This window comes from Netta rufina (genome assembly GCF_964035555.1).
Source record: "Netta rufina genome assembly, chromosome: 7".
In the NCBI taxonomy this organism is placed as follows: Eukaryota; Metazoa; Chordata; class Aves; order Anseriformes; family Anatidae; genus Netta; species Netta rufina.
The window spans coordinates 1,625,226-1,645,919 of record NC_140130.1 but is presented as its reverse complement, the minus strand read 5'-3'; the positions used below and the strand labels follow the sequence as shown (position 1 = coordinate 1,645,919).

The window sequence follows — 20,694 nt, the reverse complement described above, 5'->3', positions numbered from 1 at the left end:
TAACAGGAGGCTTATCAACATTTTTGTACTGCAAATGAAAACCAGGGATTTGGGAAAATACCTATCCCAGACATAAAGGGAGGAAGAATGAAAACAGAAAAAAGGACTTCAGTAAGTTGAATCATGTTTAGTGTTCTGCTTTAACTGTCATTTTGTATTGACCACATAGTATAAGCAACCTGTTTTCTATCTATCTTGGTAAGAAAAATTTCATTTTTTAAAGCCTATTATGTACCAACCACGTTTGTACTTCTATTGTATGTAATGGCTCAGCATGATTTTGAAGATGTACGTACCTGTTTTCAAGTAGCTTGGAGGAAAAAGTATGATGACTAAAAATGATTTTTTTTTTTAATTTCTTAGAGGTATGTTGTTTCAGTGTACTGATTTAATAATTTGTAACTTTTATGAATCAGAATGGTCTCCTTCGTAAATCTGTTTTAATTAAAGTCATCTAGAGCAACAGGAACAGATACAGAGCTATTTGAAGTTTACAAACTACATCTTTGATAAGGGAAAATGATTTCATGACATGTATACAATTGATATTAAAATGTGATCTATATATTCTATATGATTGTATAATATTTTATACAACAGTACAAATAAAATATTTTTCTATTATATTTATTATGTCAAGACACAGTTTCTGCTTTCAGTTAGCTAATATAAATAACATAAATAACACTGTCAAACAACACGTTGGAAGTGCTGACATTTCTAGGATTTGAAATTTAAATCATGCTGCAGTTACAACCTTTCATGCTGTTTGGAGTTATCCCAGTATTTGTTCAGTAGTTAAAATGAATGCATATTTAAACACCATTTATAAGCCGTTATTTTTGTTTTGCTAAAGCAGTTTATATAGGATTTTGTTACATTTGGCAAGAAACAGAAAACATTTTTTGCAGCATCTAGGTATAAATGGTTGCCGGAAAAAAAATCCAGGACTTCTAATCATTTAAAGCATTGGGTGAACAGAAGGGAAGGAGGGAGAGAAGAAATACTAAAAACGCTATTGGAGATTTTGAAGACCCATGTTTGCTTTTGGTGACAGCGGCATGTGCATGCTTCTGACAAAAATGTCTGACTATGGAAATGGGCAACAGAGGTTTGAAGGCTCCTAAGTAACGAGGGAATTTTTAACGTCCAACACTGATATTGCAGGTCTTGCAGCTGGGATCTTTCTTTGCATTTGCAGTAGACAAGCTCATTAGTTGGTGACCAGTAATTTCTGCAACTGTGCCGAGGGAGAGATCCACAGGATCAGTGTAAATTACTTCCAGAATAACATCCTGGGCATGATGGTAAACCATTACACCATCTTCTTCATCACAGGTCAGAAATTTATTATCTTTTATATTTAGTTGAGGAAGGCGCTGCTTACAGAATTCATCTCCTGGTGATCCAACAGGGGCGATAACGAGAATGACGTAGTGGTAGGCTGTGTACATGCAGTAGAAGTCTCCAAAGTACAAGTTAGTATTTGGGTTGAAGAGTTTTTCAGCTGCAATCTCAAACCTGTATCTTCCATATGGTGAATCCTGTGGTGGTTTCCCAGTGTTAAACTCGGTGTTGCAGCTAAAGAAGATGCCTTCCAACTTCCCGCTGATTGGAGAGCCATGGCTGCCACTGTTATCCTTAACAGAAGGCTGCAGGGCGTTCCCATGGTGCTCTCTACAAATGAATGACTGCTATTGTTTATTGTGTAACACATTAAGAGAGTGGTAAGTTAGGACTTCATGCTGTTCAGTAACAGTACAGAAGAGACATAAAGGAAAACCATTAAACTGAGACCTGTGGTAAGTGTCATGATTTTCAGACCAAGAAACTCAAGTGAAGCCAGACTCAGAAAGGGGTAGTGCAACTCCTGCTCAAGGGAAAAAAAAATTGCATTTCCAGTCTACCTTCTCTGTCAGCTGTGAGCTGCATCAGTATTCTATGAAAGAAGGCAAACAATAGCACAAACAAAAAAGTCCCCAAAGCACCAATAGCTTCCATTAGCTGATCTGTTCAGCTTTCCACTAAAATTCTAACAATAAACATATTTTAATTTAATCACGTGCTGGAAATTGCAAGTGAATCTCAATATGCTGAACCTATTGTTAGTTAATGCATATTTTTAGCATAGGCAGTATGTAGTTCATGTGGGAAAGGTGCTAAAGTTATTTCTGAATTATGTTTCTCAGAGACATTATAGGAAGGAACATAGTGTCTGATACTTGCTATTCTTTTTTTATATTATGTTTTATACATTTTTATTCTTTTACATTTATATTTTGTATTTATATATTGTATTTATATATATATATATTTATATATTTTATTTATATTTTACATTTTTTTTTCCACAAAATGATAATTTCAGGACTAATTTTTCTACAGGTGACTTCAGTCAAAGCAGAGCTGGGCACAGTATTAATTAGGTAATTTGGTTGGGTTCCACTTTGGTTGGTATCCAGCTCCTGCAGTTACTAGTCCTAAGGTACAACAATGTACATGACTTTTTATTTTTTGCAAGCTGAGCTCAATTTGGTTACACTGAAAAGAAACATTCAAGTGAATTTTTAAACCTCTAAATCCTGAATTGCACTCAGCAGCATTAGGCTGCTAAATTTATGAGGACAATCTTAAACACCCCACTTAGTCCTCTGTAGCACCTGAGATTTTATGTACAGCAAAGACATTCCCCAGAACTTGTGACCCATGCTTCTTTGTATGTGCTGTAGCAACAGCTTTGGCTATCTCTGCACCTGCAACCATTTAATGCCAGAAACTGAAACATTCCCTCTTTTAAGTCCTGTAAAAAAAAACCACAACCTTACCTTTAAAGACCTTTACCCTTAAAGATTGCATTTATACACATTGATTTATACACATTGACAGATTAAGAAGGCATTAGGGTTGTAGAGTCTTACATCTATCTCCCCTCCCTCTTTTACTAAGCAAGTGAGAACAAGTTTTTAATCTCTCTTTTAAATTTGCGACAACTCCAGGAAAAATGGTGCTGTCTGAGAAAAGATTTTACCTGGTTAAACTGGAGGTAGCAGTCAAAGCAAACACATTCAGTGTACAAGTAAGAAGGTAAGAAAGCTCTAATCAACAACACAGTAATGTCTCCAATTCTGGGTGTTCCCTTCCCCTTATTTCTAGTCTTCTCAGAAGCAAATCTCAATTTATGATTAAGTTAAAGTTCAGAGGTTTTCTGGCTATTCAAATAGTTACTGTCTCAAGCCCCATTATACAAAACATTGGGCTTTTCAGGGGAGGGGAGGAGGAGAGTGAGATACAATTGGTATATTATGACTGAAGTGAATGCTAAGGAAAAAAAAATCAGCTTGAATAACCACTCTCTCTGCAACCTGAGAAAACAGGCTTGCAGCTTTATTTCTGTGGCAAGATACTGACATCCAGTGGCCAATTATGCTAATTATAGGTCACTCTTCCCCAGGGAGCTGAGTTGCTCTATTGCACTTCCAGACGAGGGAAGCAGCAGTGACGTGTGTCACATTTCAAAATCCTACATTTAGGGGTAGTTGCTCATTGGCTATTGGTACTACTAGAGCCACCCCATAAGCTTTTTCTGACTCGTTTACTAGTTAGGACACTACAGAGGCCACTAGAAGAAATGGTACAACAAAGGAATTTTTCCTAAAAGGAAGCCTGTGATTAGGGTTTTTAACACACCGTTCAGAAGCGTGCCTTGCAGGACTAACCCTTGCAACCACGTTAGTACACTTCTGATCAGAAAAGACCACTGTTAGACAGTTACAGCTATCCTAGCTTTATACTGACCTGGCAAAACTCAAAGACAACAAATTTAGTTGTATCAACCCAAGAAAGACCGTAAGAAGAGGGAGGGAAAAGATACAGTGCAATCAATTAAAGAGTCACATTTGGCAGAAAAAGGCCAAAACCAGAGTTACAAATGTACCTCAGTAGCAATTTTTAAAGCTCTGTGAACACAAGAGTGGACACATCATGATTACACAACTGAAAATAAAGCTGTAAGAGAATCAGAAACTGCAATTTCCCTTCTGTGGTATCCAGTCCTAGTCCAAGGTGGCAGTAGATTTACTAGGTCCTCAGAGACCTTAAAATGCAATTAATTTGCTACCTCCGTTGAATATGCAGCTCTATCAACGCGCAACAACATAATTCTCCCAAATCGCAAAGGAAGGAGGAAACCCCATGCTCTGCAATATATAAGACAATCCTAGAATCCCGTATGTACTCATGACTACAAAGAGGAACATTTCCAAGGGTGGTGGACTCTGCTTTTTGAAGGTGGACCTACAGAATATTTTGTTTCTTCACCAGTTTTTTAAAAAAATAGTTCTATGTAGGTACTAATGCAAAACGCACCTAAAACTGGCATTATGTAGCAAAGGAGCAGCCCCAGCACCAGTGCTGAAACAGCCGCTGTCACGCCACTTACCTCTCATCCACGTTCTTCTAACAAACAGCAGAAGGTTACCGCTGCATGGTGGCTGTTCTTGTAGGTGAGCTTTGACTCCTCCCATTGAAATGTCGTCTTTTCTAGTGTAATGGTGCTTCTGCTTGTGTGTGCAAGGTCACACTGGCTCTCCATGCAGGAATAAGGAACCTACCTCCAGCTATCCCATTTATTCATTCCAACTGAAGCAGTGTTCTCAAATTGTCTAAACATCCCTCCTCCCCACACAAACATGATCTGTAAATTAAGGTTTTCATTACAGAGCCCCAGTTACGTCATTTGGGCGCACAAATGGGGTGATTGTATGTGGAGAGCAAATACATGAGATAGATAGAACTCTTATCTACAGGCAAACACTTACTGATAGATACAATTGTGCATTCACACTATTAGACATCTCACCATGAATTTCTGAATACAATGGCAATATTTGGCTACTAAACACTTACAATATCATAGGCACTTTAATGAGGCTGGAGACTCTGTGAGTACTTAAATTCCTGCTCTAAAACACAAACTTTTATTTCCTAATCAAAGTGCTGAGCAAGACAAGGTGGAAGAAATTAGTTACCTTTTATTTCTCCCTTCTTCTGAACTGGCAATAGTGCACAGACATCCCGCTCCAGCTTTACCACAGCTGCCTCCATTTACTTATTTTCATTACTACTGTAATTTGCCAAACAATTTTGCATCTGTTTACTTTCTTACCTGGTATAATCAAAGTATTCTTTGTGCTGATTCCGATAAAAAACAGACAATTTAAGCATACGGCCTGCAATCACTTCAGCTTTTTCCAAAAGCTGTGTTAGGTGAACTTTTGAATAATCTGAGGAAAAAAAGACAAATCTGCTAGTATAAGAGGGGAGAAAAAACACAATGCTCTTCAAAAACAACAGACATAATGGGGAGCAGAGCCTAAATAACATACCTCACAGCACGCAGCAGCTATTGAGCAGCTATCAAGCTCGGCATCAGCTTCCAGCAGCAGCAAGAAACAGTTGGCAGGAGCATGCAGATTTGATTCTCCCCACTCCTTTCCCCATGAATACTTTGCAAGCCTCTGGTAACTCTCACCTTGGGATTCCTTGTGTTAGAGGTGGTTTCTTGTATTTGGCAAATGCAGAGGAGCTCAGAATTGCCCTCTGACTTATGTCATTTAATAAAATGCTTGCTGCAGTGTACCTGGTTATGAGCCACACAATTAAAAAACCTTGCTTAGAACCCAGCCTAAACTACATCTCAACCAACATGGGCTTCATAGAGAGCTTCCTACAGCTCCCAACTTTCACACACGCAGGCGTGTTGATGTTGGGTGATGTTCAGCCAATAGAATACGTTTATAAATCAATGACAGGCTAAAGGTACATGTACTAGTCCTTGAGACAGAGTATTGGTGGTACTCAGGCTTTGCAGCACACAAAGAACAGCAGAATGGCTTAAGCAAGCTGTCTGTTAGGGAGCTGCCAGTATTTTCTCCACTGGGCTTGCGGGCAACAAGAGGCACACAAGTGGCCCCGCTCCATTGCAGTTCACCAATCTCCTTTCCTGGTTTGGAAGAAGCAATGGTACAAGACACAGCAGTTCTGGGCAGCTGAACTATTGTGGAACACAAAGGGGCACTGCAGCTGCTTCCCTCCTCTCATTAATGCATCAAACCAGAGTGCATACAAAGCCCAAAGCTAGTATTGCAGTTTACAAATCTAACTATTAAGCCTACCAAGCTACTGCACACTGGTAGATGGCTAATCCATTCATGCAGCAAAGCTAGCCTTATTGGATACACCTATGGGGCGTTCTTTTCTCAGAAACATTACCTGCTGTGCAAAACTCAATGATTTCACTCCACTCAGAAACAACGTAATCGCCGTCAACTTGCTTTGATGCTGTCTGCACTGCTACTGTGTATTCTGTTCTTGGGCTCAAGAACCAGTGTCCACGGACCGTCATAGGCAAAGGAACAGCTTTGGCGACCAATTTAGTTGGTACATCCTGATGGGAACAAAAAAACAACAACACAACAACACAAAAAGGTCAGCACAACAACCAAACCAATCCACCACCACTCCCCAGCCCTTGGCTCTGCTGTGTAAGTATTAACTACATCTCACGATCCATTGGTGCAGTGAAGTTAACAGAGCAGCCTAGGACAATGGCCTGAGGTCTGCTCTAAAAGCTACACTGGTAACTGGCACACAAGAGTTTATTTGTGGTTCCACACGAATACAGACCATTATATATAGCCCAAACACACAATTCAGACTAAGGTCATTTATGCTTAAGCATGCAAGCAGAGCATGAGGACGTGTTAATTTAAGTACTACTTGGGCTCTTATTGACAAGCTTTTCTTTCAGTGCAACCAAGCAAGATTCCTCCTGCAGTCATTGAGTCCACCTATATCGCTGTTGGTATCCTCCACCTTGAACAGAGAAAATCAAACGTTGCAGAGTAACTTTGTGCACTTTACATATTTCAAAATACCCTTATGCACAGGGAATGGCCAGAACAAACCGAACATATCGCTAGATGTTCTCTGCTTATCACCACACCTCTTGCTCCCCCACATTTCAGGTGTTCTGTCAGCACATCCCACGATAGTGCAACACAGAAGTATACCTACTACTGCAGGCGTACAGACAGGTATAGCTACTTTTTGTTGTTGAAATAGTTGGCATCTGCAGCACCAAAACCTGCAGCTCAGACCACCAAGGGGAAGAAAAAATGAACTGGACAATTTATACTAGAACTGTGGGTAAACACTGCGGGACACACACTGAGGGACTCACAGTGAAGTTGAATGACTCTTTACACATTGTAGCTGAGAAGCTGTGAGAGAGTGAGAGGTGTTTGTTCTTTAACATTTACCAGTAACCACAGAACAGTAAGATGGCTTCCACTCAAAAAGTAGACATTTTAGGTAATATCCATAGCTATCCACATGTAAATGCTAGTCAATAGTTACCCACATATAAATTCTAACAAAGCAGACCCTTAAGGAAAAACACACACACACAAAAAACAAACAAACAAACAAACAAACAAAAAAAAAAACAGAAAGTAGACTCCTCCTATTCATGATCTGTAAGCAAGACATGGAAGATTTTTTTTGAACATCTTCTATTATGGAAAAATCTCTTTTTATCATTTTTCTTCAGTTTCTATATTACAAAACTAAAACTAGCAGCTTGAGATATTACAAAACTGAAATGTGATTGACTGATGATCAAGGGTAAGATTTTGTTGTTACTTTGGTTTCTTTTTATGTTAATTTTCATTTAAATCAAATTACAAACATCTTGGAGAAAACTTTCTATGTTAAGTACTAAGTTCTGTATTCTGAAATACATAATATACAAAAGAGAAAAAAAAAAGTACAGGGGGGAGGGTGACATTTAAAGTTACCACCCTAGAACTACATTGTAAAGGCATCCCACTGAACTGGATTTACCAATGCTAATGCAGTCAGCAGCTGCTACAGTTCCACTCATTAGTCTTCTTGTCATCTTTTCTTTGGCTGTGGTAAAAGCTGACTCCACCTGGGTCTGCTCTCTGTGCCCATGACACTGTAGCGGTTTTTGCCCCCATTAATTTTCTGAGTGTTCACACAACATTAAAAGCCTCATTACCCCCATGGCTCAAAGCCTTACCTCCCGGCTGTGCATCAGGAAACTCTTTGAACTACACCAGAAGAGGCCAGAACACCCAGAGCCACAACATCACTTAGAGGAGTTTCTCTTACGTGGTGGGGTAGGGGGATGGAGTGGGATGGGAGGGGGCGGGGAAGGGAAGAATGATGCTTTTCATAAATTTAACTTATTGTTCTTTTTCTAAGCAAAGCCTTTTTTTTTTTTATTTTTTTTTTTTTTTAAATAAGATCACTATGCTGACCTCAGAAATAAATGTTCATGTTGAAATTCCTCTGGGCACACTCTGCTCTGCTCTGGGCTGAACAAACCAAGGGACCTAAGGGACCTCAGCTGCTCCTTGTATGTCTTGTCCTCTAAGACCTTCCACCATCTTTGTAGCCCTCCTTTGGATGCTCTCTAATAGCTTTATTTCCTTCTTACACTGTGGCACCCAAAACCAGTATACCACTATACTGGTATACCAGTCACACTACCTCACTCTTTGGGAAGAGAAGCCTGCCTATTCTGTAGTCCCTTTTCTTCTCTAAAGAAGCTGATTTCAATTTTCAGCTTTCTTGCACTTCATCTCATCCTTCCCTTTGCCAAGTCTGCTTGCAGGACACAATGCAGGAGCTCAGCACTCCTAGCTTCGCTGCATAGCTGAGCCTCATTTCCCTACCTATTATACGGGAATAATCATACATCCACATTCTAGTCTTTACATACTACTACAAATCTCCTTCCCAAATATAACAATAGTCCTACGTAATAAAACAATATGTACCCTAAACAAGTTGAGTATGTATTTGCCAACAGAAAAAGCATTGAAAGTACAAAGCATTCACATTTGCTCTTCCAGAAGGAAATAAACACCATTTACTGAAGTACAGAATCTGTTTACCAGGTTAAATCTACATCCCAACTCACTTTGGCTCACAACCATCTCATATAGCACACTAACTCTCTACAAGTTAGGAAGTAGCTGAGCTTATCACCCGTGAGAGAAACAGGCCCTTGTAGACATTCACGCGACCCTTATGCTGAGTAAGGTTTTTAATATTACTACAAATATTTTTCCTCATTTTTCACAATAGTCTCATCACTGCAATAAAGATTTTTAAGAGAATTTAGCATTTGGTCTGCCAGAGTGGCTCTACCTTTTACAAAAACAAATTTTACAATTTTAACACCGGTTTGCATATGAATGAAAAACATGTAAATTAATAAAATGAAACAATTAAGACAAATCCATCTCAGTAAACATTTATAGTGGAAGGCGTATTTATTCTTGCAGCATAAAATGGGAATGGGAATTGAACTTCAAAGGCTGCCATAAGAAAAAAACAACCAAACAAATCATTCATTACCACAATTAAAACTGGATCAGAGTAAAGGCTATTATAACATTAAATTTGGTACTGCTTTGCATACCACTTCCTATCATCTGCAGCATCTTGTAGGCCAAATGTGTGAAATCCTTGACTTCAAATAGCAGTAAGTGATTTTTGTTACACTTAATGAATATGCTATTTACAACCATGTTAAAAACGACAAAAAAAAATCTAATAAGGAAGCATAAATGGAGGGTTACACACATGCTGTGAACAGGCTGTCCCATTGGTTTATACACCAAGAGTAGTTTAGGTGTTAGTAAAATTGGAGTGCTCATATTTGTCTGGATGGTTATTTGTGCCTTGGCCAACCTTATCTTTTAGGGATCTTGCCAAGACTGCAGATAATTAATTTGCAGATGGCTGTGGTGTTTAATCTCCTTTTATATCTCATTCCATGTTTCTACAGACATCTCAGTATTTGAACTGTTTGAAGTTGAAGCAATTTTTTCTGTTATTGATAACAATAGACTCGGCAATACATTCAGTATGTCTCTCCATCAGTGGTTCAAGGATATAGGCCAGATGAATATTCAGGTCACAGTGCTGAATGCTGCAACCTAAGATTGCTGGAAGCCTTCCTAGAAGTGCATTAGAATTTTTGACTCTTCTGTTGAAACAACAGGTATTGCCATCATGGGTCTGTCACTGATTGAGGACAGGCACAGAAAACATAAATTGTTTAAATAACGATTAAGAACTAGTCAGGAATAAAAACGTCTATCTTACAATAAATTGTACAGCTTCCAAAACTGTTTTAGTTTCAAATGAAATAGAAAAGGTAATATTACTTTCTCTATAAAACAAATGTGTTTGCGTGTACATGCACATAAGGTTTAAGTGGAGGTATTCTATGTAAAAAAATATTGCCAGTCAGATTAATCAAACCCACCTTGGCCAGATGTCCTATACCTGGTTTTGAACAGTTCATAAACCACTGAGATTCAACTATTTAAAGTCATGCATTTCCACCTTCATTTTTAAAATAAATTTACCTTGTGTTTAAATTTGTTGGAATTCTTGTTTTCTTTCTTGTTGAGATCAATGAAGTAATGAGTAATGCGATCCTTGGATTTAGAATCCATATCCCAAGAAATCTTGAAGGAATCACACGTGATGTTACTTATTTTGATATTGTGTGGGACGGGAAGTTCCTCCATTTCTGCAATTCCACTGTCTTGTGATTTATTCCCTGCATTAAAAAAAAAAAAAAAAGCATGATCAGTTAAGGTCCTACTAGATTCTGTTTCCTTATATGATGCCACCTCTGAATAGCCTTTAACAAAATCTCACAGGTGGTACTTAGAAGCAATGGTAAGGCACTATTATGCAAGCCTCAATTTGAATGATGAGAAATACTGAAAAGGGATGGCATTCCTCATGTGAACTTGTAACATGTAAGTGGGCTTCATAGACTGGCTAATATCACAACTTTGTGCAGTTACAGTTTGAGAAAAAGAAACATCTGAAGTTTTCTGGTGCTACACTGATTAGTTAAGATGCCAGCAATGTCCACAGTTCAGTTAACATAATGGCCCCATCCATACTTGTCCACGAAATAAATACAAATAGAAATCACATGCGTCCTAAAAGTATTTTTCAAGCCCAAAGTAAAACCACCCTCCTCAAGGTTAATAGATGGTGTCTATACATACACATATGTAAAATACTCTCCTCCACAACGAAACCATTAACAAAGGAGTCATTTTACTGAGGCAAGTTAAAAGGGACATATACACCAGTGTCATTTTCCTGTCTTTTTTCTATTGCCCAATTGATACCCCCTGCTTTTTTTTTTTCCTAATATCTCTAAGTGCATATATGCTGAACATAATGAGCACATGTCCACTGACTCCCCAGAAGCATCACAGGTACCCAAATTAGGTCTTCTCTTAGTTCCAGGGCAACCTTGTTGCACAGCATACAGTGAATATTGTAACTCAGAAACATTACGTGATCTTGTACTACATAAAACACAATTCAAAAGCAAGCAAACAATACAAAAGACCTGAAAGACAAGAGAAAAATAAGTGGATAAAAAGAAAAAAATAAATAGAGAAAATGATGAATAGAAGGAATAAAGAAGCGGCAATGAAAAACAACAAAAACCCCACACACCCTTAAATAAGAATAGAAAGAAACAAAGGAGGAGGAAAAAAAAAAAAAAAAAGTATGTATAAAAAAGTAAGGAAAACTCCCAAATTGTGCCCAGAGGTGAAAGGCAGGGAGACCATGCTACAGTTGTACCAGAGATATGTGGGGAACACATTGCCACAATTATTTTTAGTCTCATCTAAGTACAGCAAGAGGTAACATTATACCTGTCCATCATAACTGATAAAAATAATGGACACAAAGGGATCCAGTCAGTAATAATAATAAAATATGTGACTTGTAAGTCCTTAGGGACTTTTCAACCTGTCAGCGTATGTTATCAAAGAGTTACATCGACACCTCAGTTCAGGAATTGTTCAGGTTGTTCTGGTTGTTCAGAATTCTCCAGGTGGATACATGAAATCCAGTTACAGTGCCTGAGAAATCCATATATTTCCAGGTGGTATTACAACAAAGTAATTTTATTGATGATGATTTAAAGAACCAATAGTAATACTTTTATATTTTTGTTTCATTTGGTATATTTACAACCAACATGTCTTCTATTTTTTAAACATCTTATTGCCTTCCCCCCTATGACTCCCACCCCTTTTTAATCAATATCCAAGTCAGAAAGTATATGGTCTTCCTCAAAATGCAATGCTATTTGTTCCAGACACGGGGACTTTTTCAACAGCTGCACTGAGTGCAACAGATTCGGGAATACCAGTCATTACTGAAGGCTTTCTGTTCATACAAAATACCCAGTGCATGCTTTCCCCTCCATGAGATTTCAGAAAGCTAGCAGGGAGAAAGCAGCATTGCTTTGTTTTGTGAGCATTCTGTATTTGAAAAATGACTAAAAGCTCTACCAGGTACACTAAAAAGTAGCATGATTGCTCTTTCAGGAGCAAGGCCTTGTGTTTAACAAGACGGGGTGACGCTGCTGAGGTTCTCACACCTACAGAGCTGGAGGGACTCAGATCCCAGCACACTGAATGACTGGATAAGGACACGAGCACACAAGCTGCCATATATATCCATGATACTCCAATACACAACATCGCTTCAAAACTGAGCTTGTATACTCCGCACCTCTGGGCTCCAGCCACATTATAAACGACCCAAGTAATTTAAACTTCAGGAGATGCACAAAGCAGTAATGACCACTGACTTGAAGTAACCAAGATGAAAAAAGATTTCAGAGCACACTCATGACAGTTAAAGAGCAAAAGTGCTCCCATAAATGGCTACTGTTTTCTATGTAATTTTTGGAAGTAATGTTTAGATGTCTGTGTTCCTCATCCATTTCAGAGAACCATAGAATCGTACTTCCTTTACTTAAGAAGTGAATAAATAGCTGGAACGAATGCTTATCAAAATATCTCCAGATAATATTTAGAAACATTTTTAATATGTCTAGAGAAAATAAAACCATTCACATTACTAAGTACAAAGCTATCTGTCTTTTGTGTGTGTGTGATGCCACAAAATCCAAAATACAAACATTTCTGGAATCTTTAAAGTTCTTTGAAAGTGGAAAAAATAAGTTTAGAGATTCTGAAGTGCGGAGTATAACAGAATATGAAATAAATAAAACATCTCACAGTCATCACCAGCAAGCAATATTCCAGTTTCCCTTGTATTTAGAATATGAAGTATCTGTGATATATGTAATGTATATATATATATTTTTATACTTAGTTGTGTAGTTCTGAATGTCAAAAGCCATTGAATTGACAGGCAGTGTTAAGAACCTAGTAGTGACCAAGGATGCAGCTTTCCCCCACACAGATCCAGCTGACTACCAAGGTAACACATCGGTACCTTGCCTTTTTCTCACTTGTGCTTTGGTAAATGGTTTGAACTGGTTTTCATACCGAAAAGCATATCCACTTCAAACAATTTCTTCCTTATACCAGCATCAATTAAAGAACAGACAATATTTGAAAATAGGAAATCTACTAAATGCACAGAGAACAGCTGAACTTACTCAAAAATAGAATATATTTTCCCTAAATATAAGTCCGGCTGACAAGAAGTTAGTACTGTTAGGATATGAAAACAGGTGGAGAAGGCCTTAGAACAAGCTGCTTTCATGTTAAACGTCTTCCCACTTCACTGAGGCTAAATTCGTCTTTCTTTGATGAAACATCACAATACATACAGGAATTGAAAACAGAAGCAGCGTAGGAAATGTCTCTCTGAATAGCTTCATATCAAACTGAAACAGATCAGCTTCCAATTAAAATGGCTGCTTTGTTTTGCATTCATGTTGCTTCAACAGTGGGTGCCACTGCAGGACTTGATAGAAACACTGCTCTCTGGTTTCTTTCAGGCAGAAAATTATACAAAAGCTAGTAGTGAAACAAACCTGGTCTCACTGTCAAAAAAACCAACAACTAGGCATGTCATCCCTGTGTGCTGCAGGAACACCTCTGTTCCAACAACAGCAACAAACCAGCTTATTTCTATAACAAGCAATAGGGCTCAGTGATTCTTGACCCTTATAAAAAGTCAAAAACCACTCGTGTGCACAGGTCACACTGGAAGCGTAAGACATTAAATTTCTACAAAGCCAAAGAATAAACACAAAATGCTAGCTTTACTGAGATCAGCTGAAGAACTGCACGATTCATGTTTTATGCTCCTATTCACAGGCTTATCTCTCTCTGCCATATCCAGAGTTAAATTACAAGTTAAATTGTCTAATCAATTTTAAAGCAGTCATGATAGTCACTGCTGCAGCTGAGCCAAAATGCTGGCAAATGGGTAACAAACCAATTTTATTTATACACACACAGACACACTTAATTTAGCATCCTCATTATATCCTCTACGTACATAAATTATCTCTGAATGAGAAAAAAAAGGCAGAAAATTCCCATTGAACATCTATGGCTTTCATCTGTCTTTATTGGAGACAAATGATAAGACTCAGAAATTGTTAAGTCTATGCTGAAAATATTTGGAAGAGGATTTTTTTTTTTTATTTGCCTCATCACTCAAACCAAATTGCTGAACCATGACATCTGCAGCAGTGGCAAGGCGGTAGGGAAGAACCTGGACACATCTCCAGTTGGTAGTTGCTGAGCCCTCACAATGACTGAATTTTTATAAATTTAGAATATTTTGTTATTCTTTTTCCTTCATTCTAAAAATGCAGAACTTTGCAGCAGGGCAAGGTAATACTTGCCTGCTTTTTCATTTCTCAGACAAACGGTTTATGTTATCCACAAAAGAAATCCTGAAAGGACTAATTTGTAATCCATCCTTTAAGGCTACTTACCGCTCTCATAAGTAAGTTTTATGTAAGTAGAACAATAAGATAATACATTGATTCCAGATTCCTGTGACACTGCACGTGGAAATTATGACTCTATTTCATTATTTGGAAGCACTAAAAAGATGGGCTCATGCTCAAAGTCTGTATACCAGACAGGCTGCAGTAGGACTCCTAAGCATTCAAGAACTCACTTGATTTGTACTCAGCAATCAAATCACGCCTCCTTTCCCATAACTCCATCCATAATACTAATATGCCACCTCTCACAGCATTAGCTATGTAGCTGGCTGCACTGTGAAAGCATGAAAAGTTATCCAGCAGTCAATAAACAAATTCACAGAAAACAGAACTTGCAAATGCCTGAATACAATGACATAATAGGCATCCATCAACTGGGAAAAAATACACAAAACAGGTATTGAAGCCATAATGAGTGCGATTGCTTGTACTCAGTGTGAGGTGAACTCATGAAATAGTCATTCAGCTGCAACGATGTCCATTACGTTTGGAGAAACTGAAAGAAGGAAGGGCCAGGTGAAATCATTTTCTCTGCTGGAGCTGAGAAAGCCTCCCTTCACTAATTGTGGATGAAAAAACATATCTAAAATACTACTCTGTCTGTAACGCAGACTTGGATACTAGGGAGAACAGCAAACAAAGTCATATAAGAAAGCTGTTCATAAAGGTATTTCTTTTTCATGGCACTGGACATTTGTCCAACATCCAGGTAAGAAATACGCATTTTATACATGGGAAAACTGTAAATATCTAAGTAGACTTTGGAATTAAGGGAGGGGCACATTCAAACCATCACTTAAAATCAAAGCTGTCCTAAGTAAAGGTGGAACGTTACATATCTCTGAAGTGATGTAAATGCACTTGATATCACAGAACTCAAACATGCCAGGAGAACAACCAACAGAAAAGAGAAGAAAGCGATAAAAAGGCTCTTCCCTGCATCATTTTAAAATCTCTTGTTGACTGTGTTTCCTGCTAAGGCATTGTCACAGACTCACAGTGTGGCTGAGGTTGGCAGGGAGCTCTGGAGGCCATCTGGGCCAACTCCCTGCTCCGTGCCACGGAGCACGGTCTTTAAAAAGACACTCGAGGTACTAACCCCAGCGGATTTATCTGTGAAGTGTCAGCTCCAGGAAAACCTAGGAATTTGATCAAAGGAAACAAAACAAAGGTTTGTAAGCCAGAAAAAAAAAAAAAAAAAAAAAAAAAAGGTGAGATCATACCCACCTAGCAGAAAATTTAGAGCTAAAGCAAGATTCTTAATATATTCTGGGGGGATATCTGTAAACCCTAGATAGGTAAATGGGGATGAGAGGCACAGAGGAATGAAATACAAGATCCAGTGAAGTTTTCAGTCTCAGAAGATCAGGTTTGCATTATACACAGATACCAATAACACATGTAATAGATACAATAAAAGCCAAATAAAACCTTATGATACAAATCCGATTTTTTTTTTAATGTCACCTGGTTTAGATATTAAAATATATCCATTAGGGAAAACAGGAAGTGTGTTTCTCATATCAACATTTCCAATACAACGAGAGGCATTAGCTATGACCTTTTGAAGTAGAAATCTTTGATGAGAGGGATCAACGTGAAAAAGAGCACATCGGTACCATGGGGTAAGAAATCCTCTTAGTAGAGAGTGGTATTATCGACTGAAAACAACTCATTTAGATACAACTCGCACAGAATGACCAGACACGTTTTTATGAGTTTTGAAAAATTTCTAGCTTTCTTTGTGCTGACAGATCAGCTGATCGGTTATATATCAGCTCCATAAAGGCAAAACACTGAGTTCATAATTCCAGAGAACTGCTTGTGTGTGACACTGAGTACTATAACTCAGTCTGAATTTTCTAACTTGGTATGGAGGTATGTTGCTTCCTCAAAAAATAAGGGAGAAGATTTTAATAGGAGGGAGAATTCTTTCTGTATAACCATCAAAAATGGCAGGAAAGTGCCAGGAAATTACATATTAGCTACACATTTAAATTTATTTCATCACAAATACAATATAATGTTGTTTTTTGTTTGTTTGTTTGTTTTTTTCCTCAGCTTTGAAATGAACGGGCTCTGTCCAACTGCTAGCTATGTAAGACTGTTCCACAGGACTGTGACAATATGTCCCTACCGAGCAAATTAATTAACCTGAGTCTCAAAAGCTTCAATGTTCACTGCATCATCTTGCTTAAGAGACAACAAAAATACAGAGGAAATACAACTACAACAACATTTATAAAATGATCAGGTCAAGGCAGGTATTTCTTAGGCCATGTCAGTGACACTTCTCCAGGATGGCAATCCTATTTCAAAATTCAACTTGCTAGCCACAGCCATCTAAGTAATATTTATGTATTATTCAGTATCTGTGCTTCTTTTCCTGTACAAAAAAAATTGTCTCAGACTCTTAAATGCCTCACCCCCTCTCTCACCCAGAATCTTGGTAAACCAACTCCTAACACAGATTTTTATGTTTATATAAACATATTTTAAAATATTTTCTAAATATGTATTCTTGTAGAACCACTTCCCACATTAAATAAAAAGAGAATGCCTGGCTCGATAAATCCTGTTAGAGGAATAAACCTCTCAAAATCTTTCTCCTCATTTCCTCCCCATGTCTGACACTAGTGTTATGCATTTTCTAGTAAGATAACGTGCACTCCTCTATTATTTTTTTTAAGTTCTGAAAATTAAGTATTATTTATAACAAGAATATATCTATATTTACTAAGAGGTTTGGAAATGTTCATTATACATTCAGATTCCCTTGCTACTTGGTTTAACTCAAAGTGTGATTCCTTACTACTAATCTATGCCATTGACTTCAGCAGCAATACTCCAAAAACAAAAAGAAACCTAGACTTTGCGAGCACAGTTGACCCTTCAGCACAGCCAGCTTCTTCAGCAGTGAGTGCACCCCAAAACTGTGCCTACGTAGACCTGTGGATATCACTTGGGTGATATCCACAAAGGTTACCTAGCCATTGGAAGAAATTTGAAGCTGAATGAGTTTATGAAAGCAATACAAATTTTCTAGTTCCTGCATCAAGGAACTTCTCTCAGTAAAAACCCTTACAAAAGGCTCAATTCTTCCTCTGTCTCCCATGGAGAACAAATGCCCTCCACAAGCAGTCCCATGATTCGCATCAGGAGCAGACCAATACCTCAGTCCTGCAACCGACAGCAACAAATGTGCAGGCTTAGTTCCCAGCGAGCAGCGCCCCGCTGTCCCCAGCATCATTTCTCACCGCCTGCTGTCAGCTACAGGACTGAGACCCTGTTCCACAAGCAGCCTCTCGCTGCACCAAGACAGCTCAGAGACTCGGTTGCTGCCTGACAAGAGCTGTAGTACAGCAACTGAAGGAAAGCGTATCATGAAAGGAAAGCATTCAGCACTCCTGAAGGTTTGCCATCCACTTGAACACTAACTCAGCTTGGATGCTGGTCTGGCCTCAGTGAAAGTGCTTGTGTATCACATACTTTGAGATCTTGGGCTGATGGCACGTCAGGGGCTTACCTTCCTCAAAGATGTATGTTTCCACTAGCACCATGGCAAATACACAACACAAGTGTGGCAGACCTGACAGCCAGCGGTAGCACATAGAGAGATTCACTGATATATTTTGGACTATGATTATGCCATCAGAACCAAAGGGCTCTGCTCTAACATTCTCTCAGCAGACGCTGAATGCAGCGTGAGGTTAAACAGGAAATTAACTACATCTGTACAGAGAAGGTCAGTATCGTTAGAAAGCAGAAATCAAATAGTCCTGTTTTAACCCTTCTGTGGAATATAAATTTTGACTTAGCCACAAAATTCTCACAAGTGGGTTTGTTGGGCCATACATATATACTCCTTCCAAGCTAAAAATAATAAAACCCAATCATTTCATTGACACTTAAAAACAACAGTAGATACAGTACCAAGGAATAAAGCAGAAATACGGGAACAACACACACTCCTGCCATAAGACCACAGGTGTCTGCGGAATTACACCTGGAATAAATTTTACGCAAAAGATGTGTCCTCTGATTTAAATACAGACTGACATGTGAAAGATTTTATACATGTTACTTGCAATGATGTTCATGCACAATACTTATATATATACTTGTATATATATATATATATATATATATATATACTCTCTATATATACAAATATCTAATGATTCCTATCTAAGGATGCCAGTGAATCATGGAAGCTCATAAGTTTCACAAACCCAAAGCCTAAGGCAAAACCTGACCAAAAATCCAATCAGCAAAACTTTGTGCAGTTGCTAATACAGCAAGGCTGACCTCATTCATTCACTGAGATTAAATTTTTATTGGGTATCCCAATATCTTACAAGTATTTAGTATTTACACTCAATTCATCCAAAACTAAACATTTTGAGGATATCAATGACAGCCTTAAAAAAAAAAAAAAAAAAAAAAAAAAGTGGCTTTCTGACAGACTGAGTACTAAATTGGAAAATGACATGAATCCTTTTTTATAGTTTCCCAATTCTTATGGATACTTTTGGAAGACAATACTTATAACTGGGTGCCTTCATGTTTCTGGAAAGTATGCACAAGACTGGACCCCTATTGCCCTATTTTTTCTGCTTCCTTTCTATATTTTTCTTACATGTAAGTTGAGGTGTGTTACTAAAATGCTAAGCTAAACACACACAGGTTCACACAAAATTTAATTTTCACTATGTTAAAAAATTGTAAGAGGAAATTAAGAAAAAGGAGACATTTCATTATCAGATAAAAATGCACAACTGGAAGGTTGTGCATAATCATCCTAGCGAGGTGGTTGATGCCCCGTGCCTGTCAGTGTTCAAGAGGATGATGTCCTCTATTAATATGCTTTAACTTTGGCTAGCCCTGAAGAAGTCAGGGGGTTGGACTCAATGATCCTTTTCAAGGTCCCTTCCAGCTGAACTGCTCTACTCTACTCATACACCATTGGTTTTCAGGCCCCTGACCGTCAGAGCTAGAGCGAGGCTAGCGCAACCCCACCTTCTTGAAATCAAACAGTACACCATAGTAGTCTGTTAACACTAAGCCACCACAGTATTTATTACTAATTAATGTTCCCGTTATGTTCGGCACAGCAAACTTACTGTACATGGGTGGTAAGTGGCTCTCCTCAGCATGTGTTGACTGCAAGACGCATTTTAAAAACAAATTTTAATTAAAATGAGCATTTCTCAGCTGCTGAAAGAGAAATGAGGTAATAAGAGATGTAAACAGTTCTAAACCATCTTCTAGCTTAATCTAAATGTCATCTAAAAAATACAATGAACTGTACAGCCACTTATATGCACTAGAATTTGCATGTGGACAGTTAAAAGAAATTCAGATTTTGAGAGGTAGTTGCTACACCAAAAACATTACTACAGAGGCAGATCAATTTATCATACGTGACTTGTTCATGTAGCAGGAGCAGCCCGCATTGTCAGGATCTATGCATCCTTATGAAATGCTGTACGACCATACTTTGGACTGCACTCAGACCCATTTTGTAGTGTATTTTTGGAAGGATGCTGTCTCAGTATTACAGCAGTTCAGTACTGTGTTGCTGGAAAACAGAGAGTGACATTTTCCTGCATGCAGACTCCCAAACAGTTGATTATTAAAGGACAGATTTTGGAGCAGGAAGTGATCTGGAGCTTTCTTATGGCATGAGGTTTCTCTCTTCTGATGAATAAACAAGTACAGCTGCCTCCAAGATGGTGAAATTGCCCATGTCTCCAAGACTAACAACGAAAGAAAACAGATCTAACAGATGAAGGCACCAACTGTATGACCTTGGACAAGTTGCT

General features: G+C 38.2%; 1 protein-coding gene across 1 annotated transcript in view; it reads right to left on the bottom strand.

Moving 5' to 3' along the window:
• Positions 1-1,142: 1,142 nt before the first annotated feature.
• PHYHIPL (phytanoyl-CoA 2-hydroxylase interacting protein like) overlaps positions 1,143-20,694 on the bottom strand; it is a gene marked incomplete at both ends in the record, with an annotated part of 30,931 nt that continues 11,379 nt past the window's right edge. Inside the window, 4 exons of the mRNA XM_084290117.1 lie at positions 1,143-1,677; positions 5,165-5,282; positions 6,271-6,445; positions 10,467-10,663. Coding sequence (XP_084146243.1) covers positions 1,143-1,677; positions 5,165-5,282; positions 6,271-6,445; positions 10,467-10,663 — 1,025 coding nt within the window. The remainder of the gene's footprint in view (positions 1,678-5,164; positions 5,283-6,270; positions 6,446-10,466; positions 10,664-20,694) is intronic.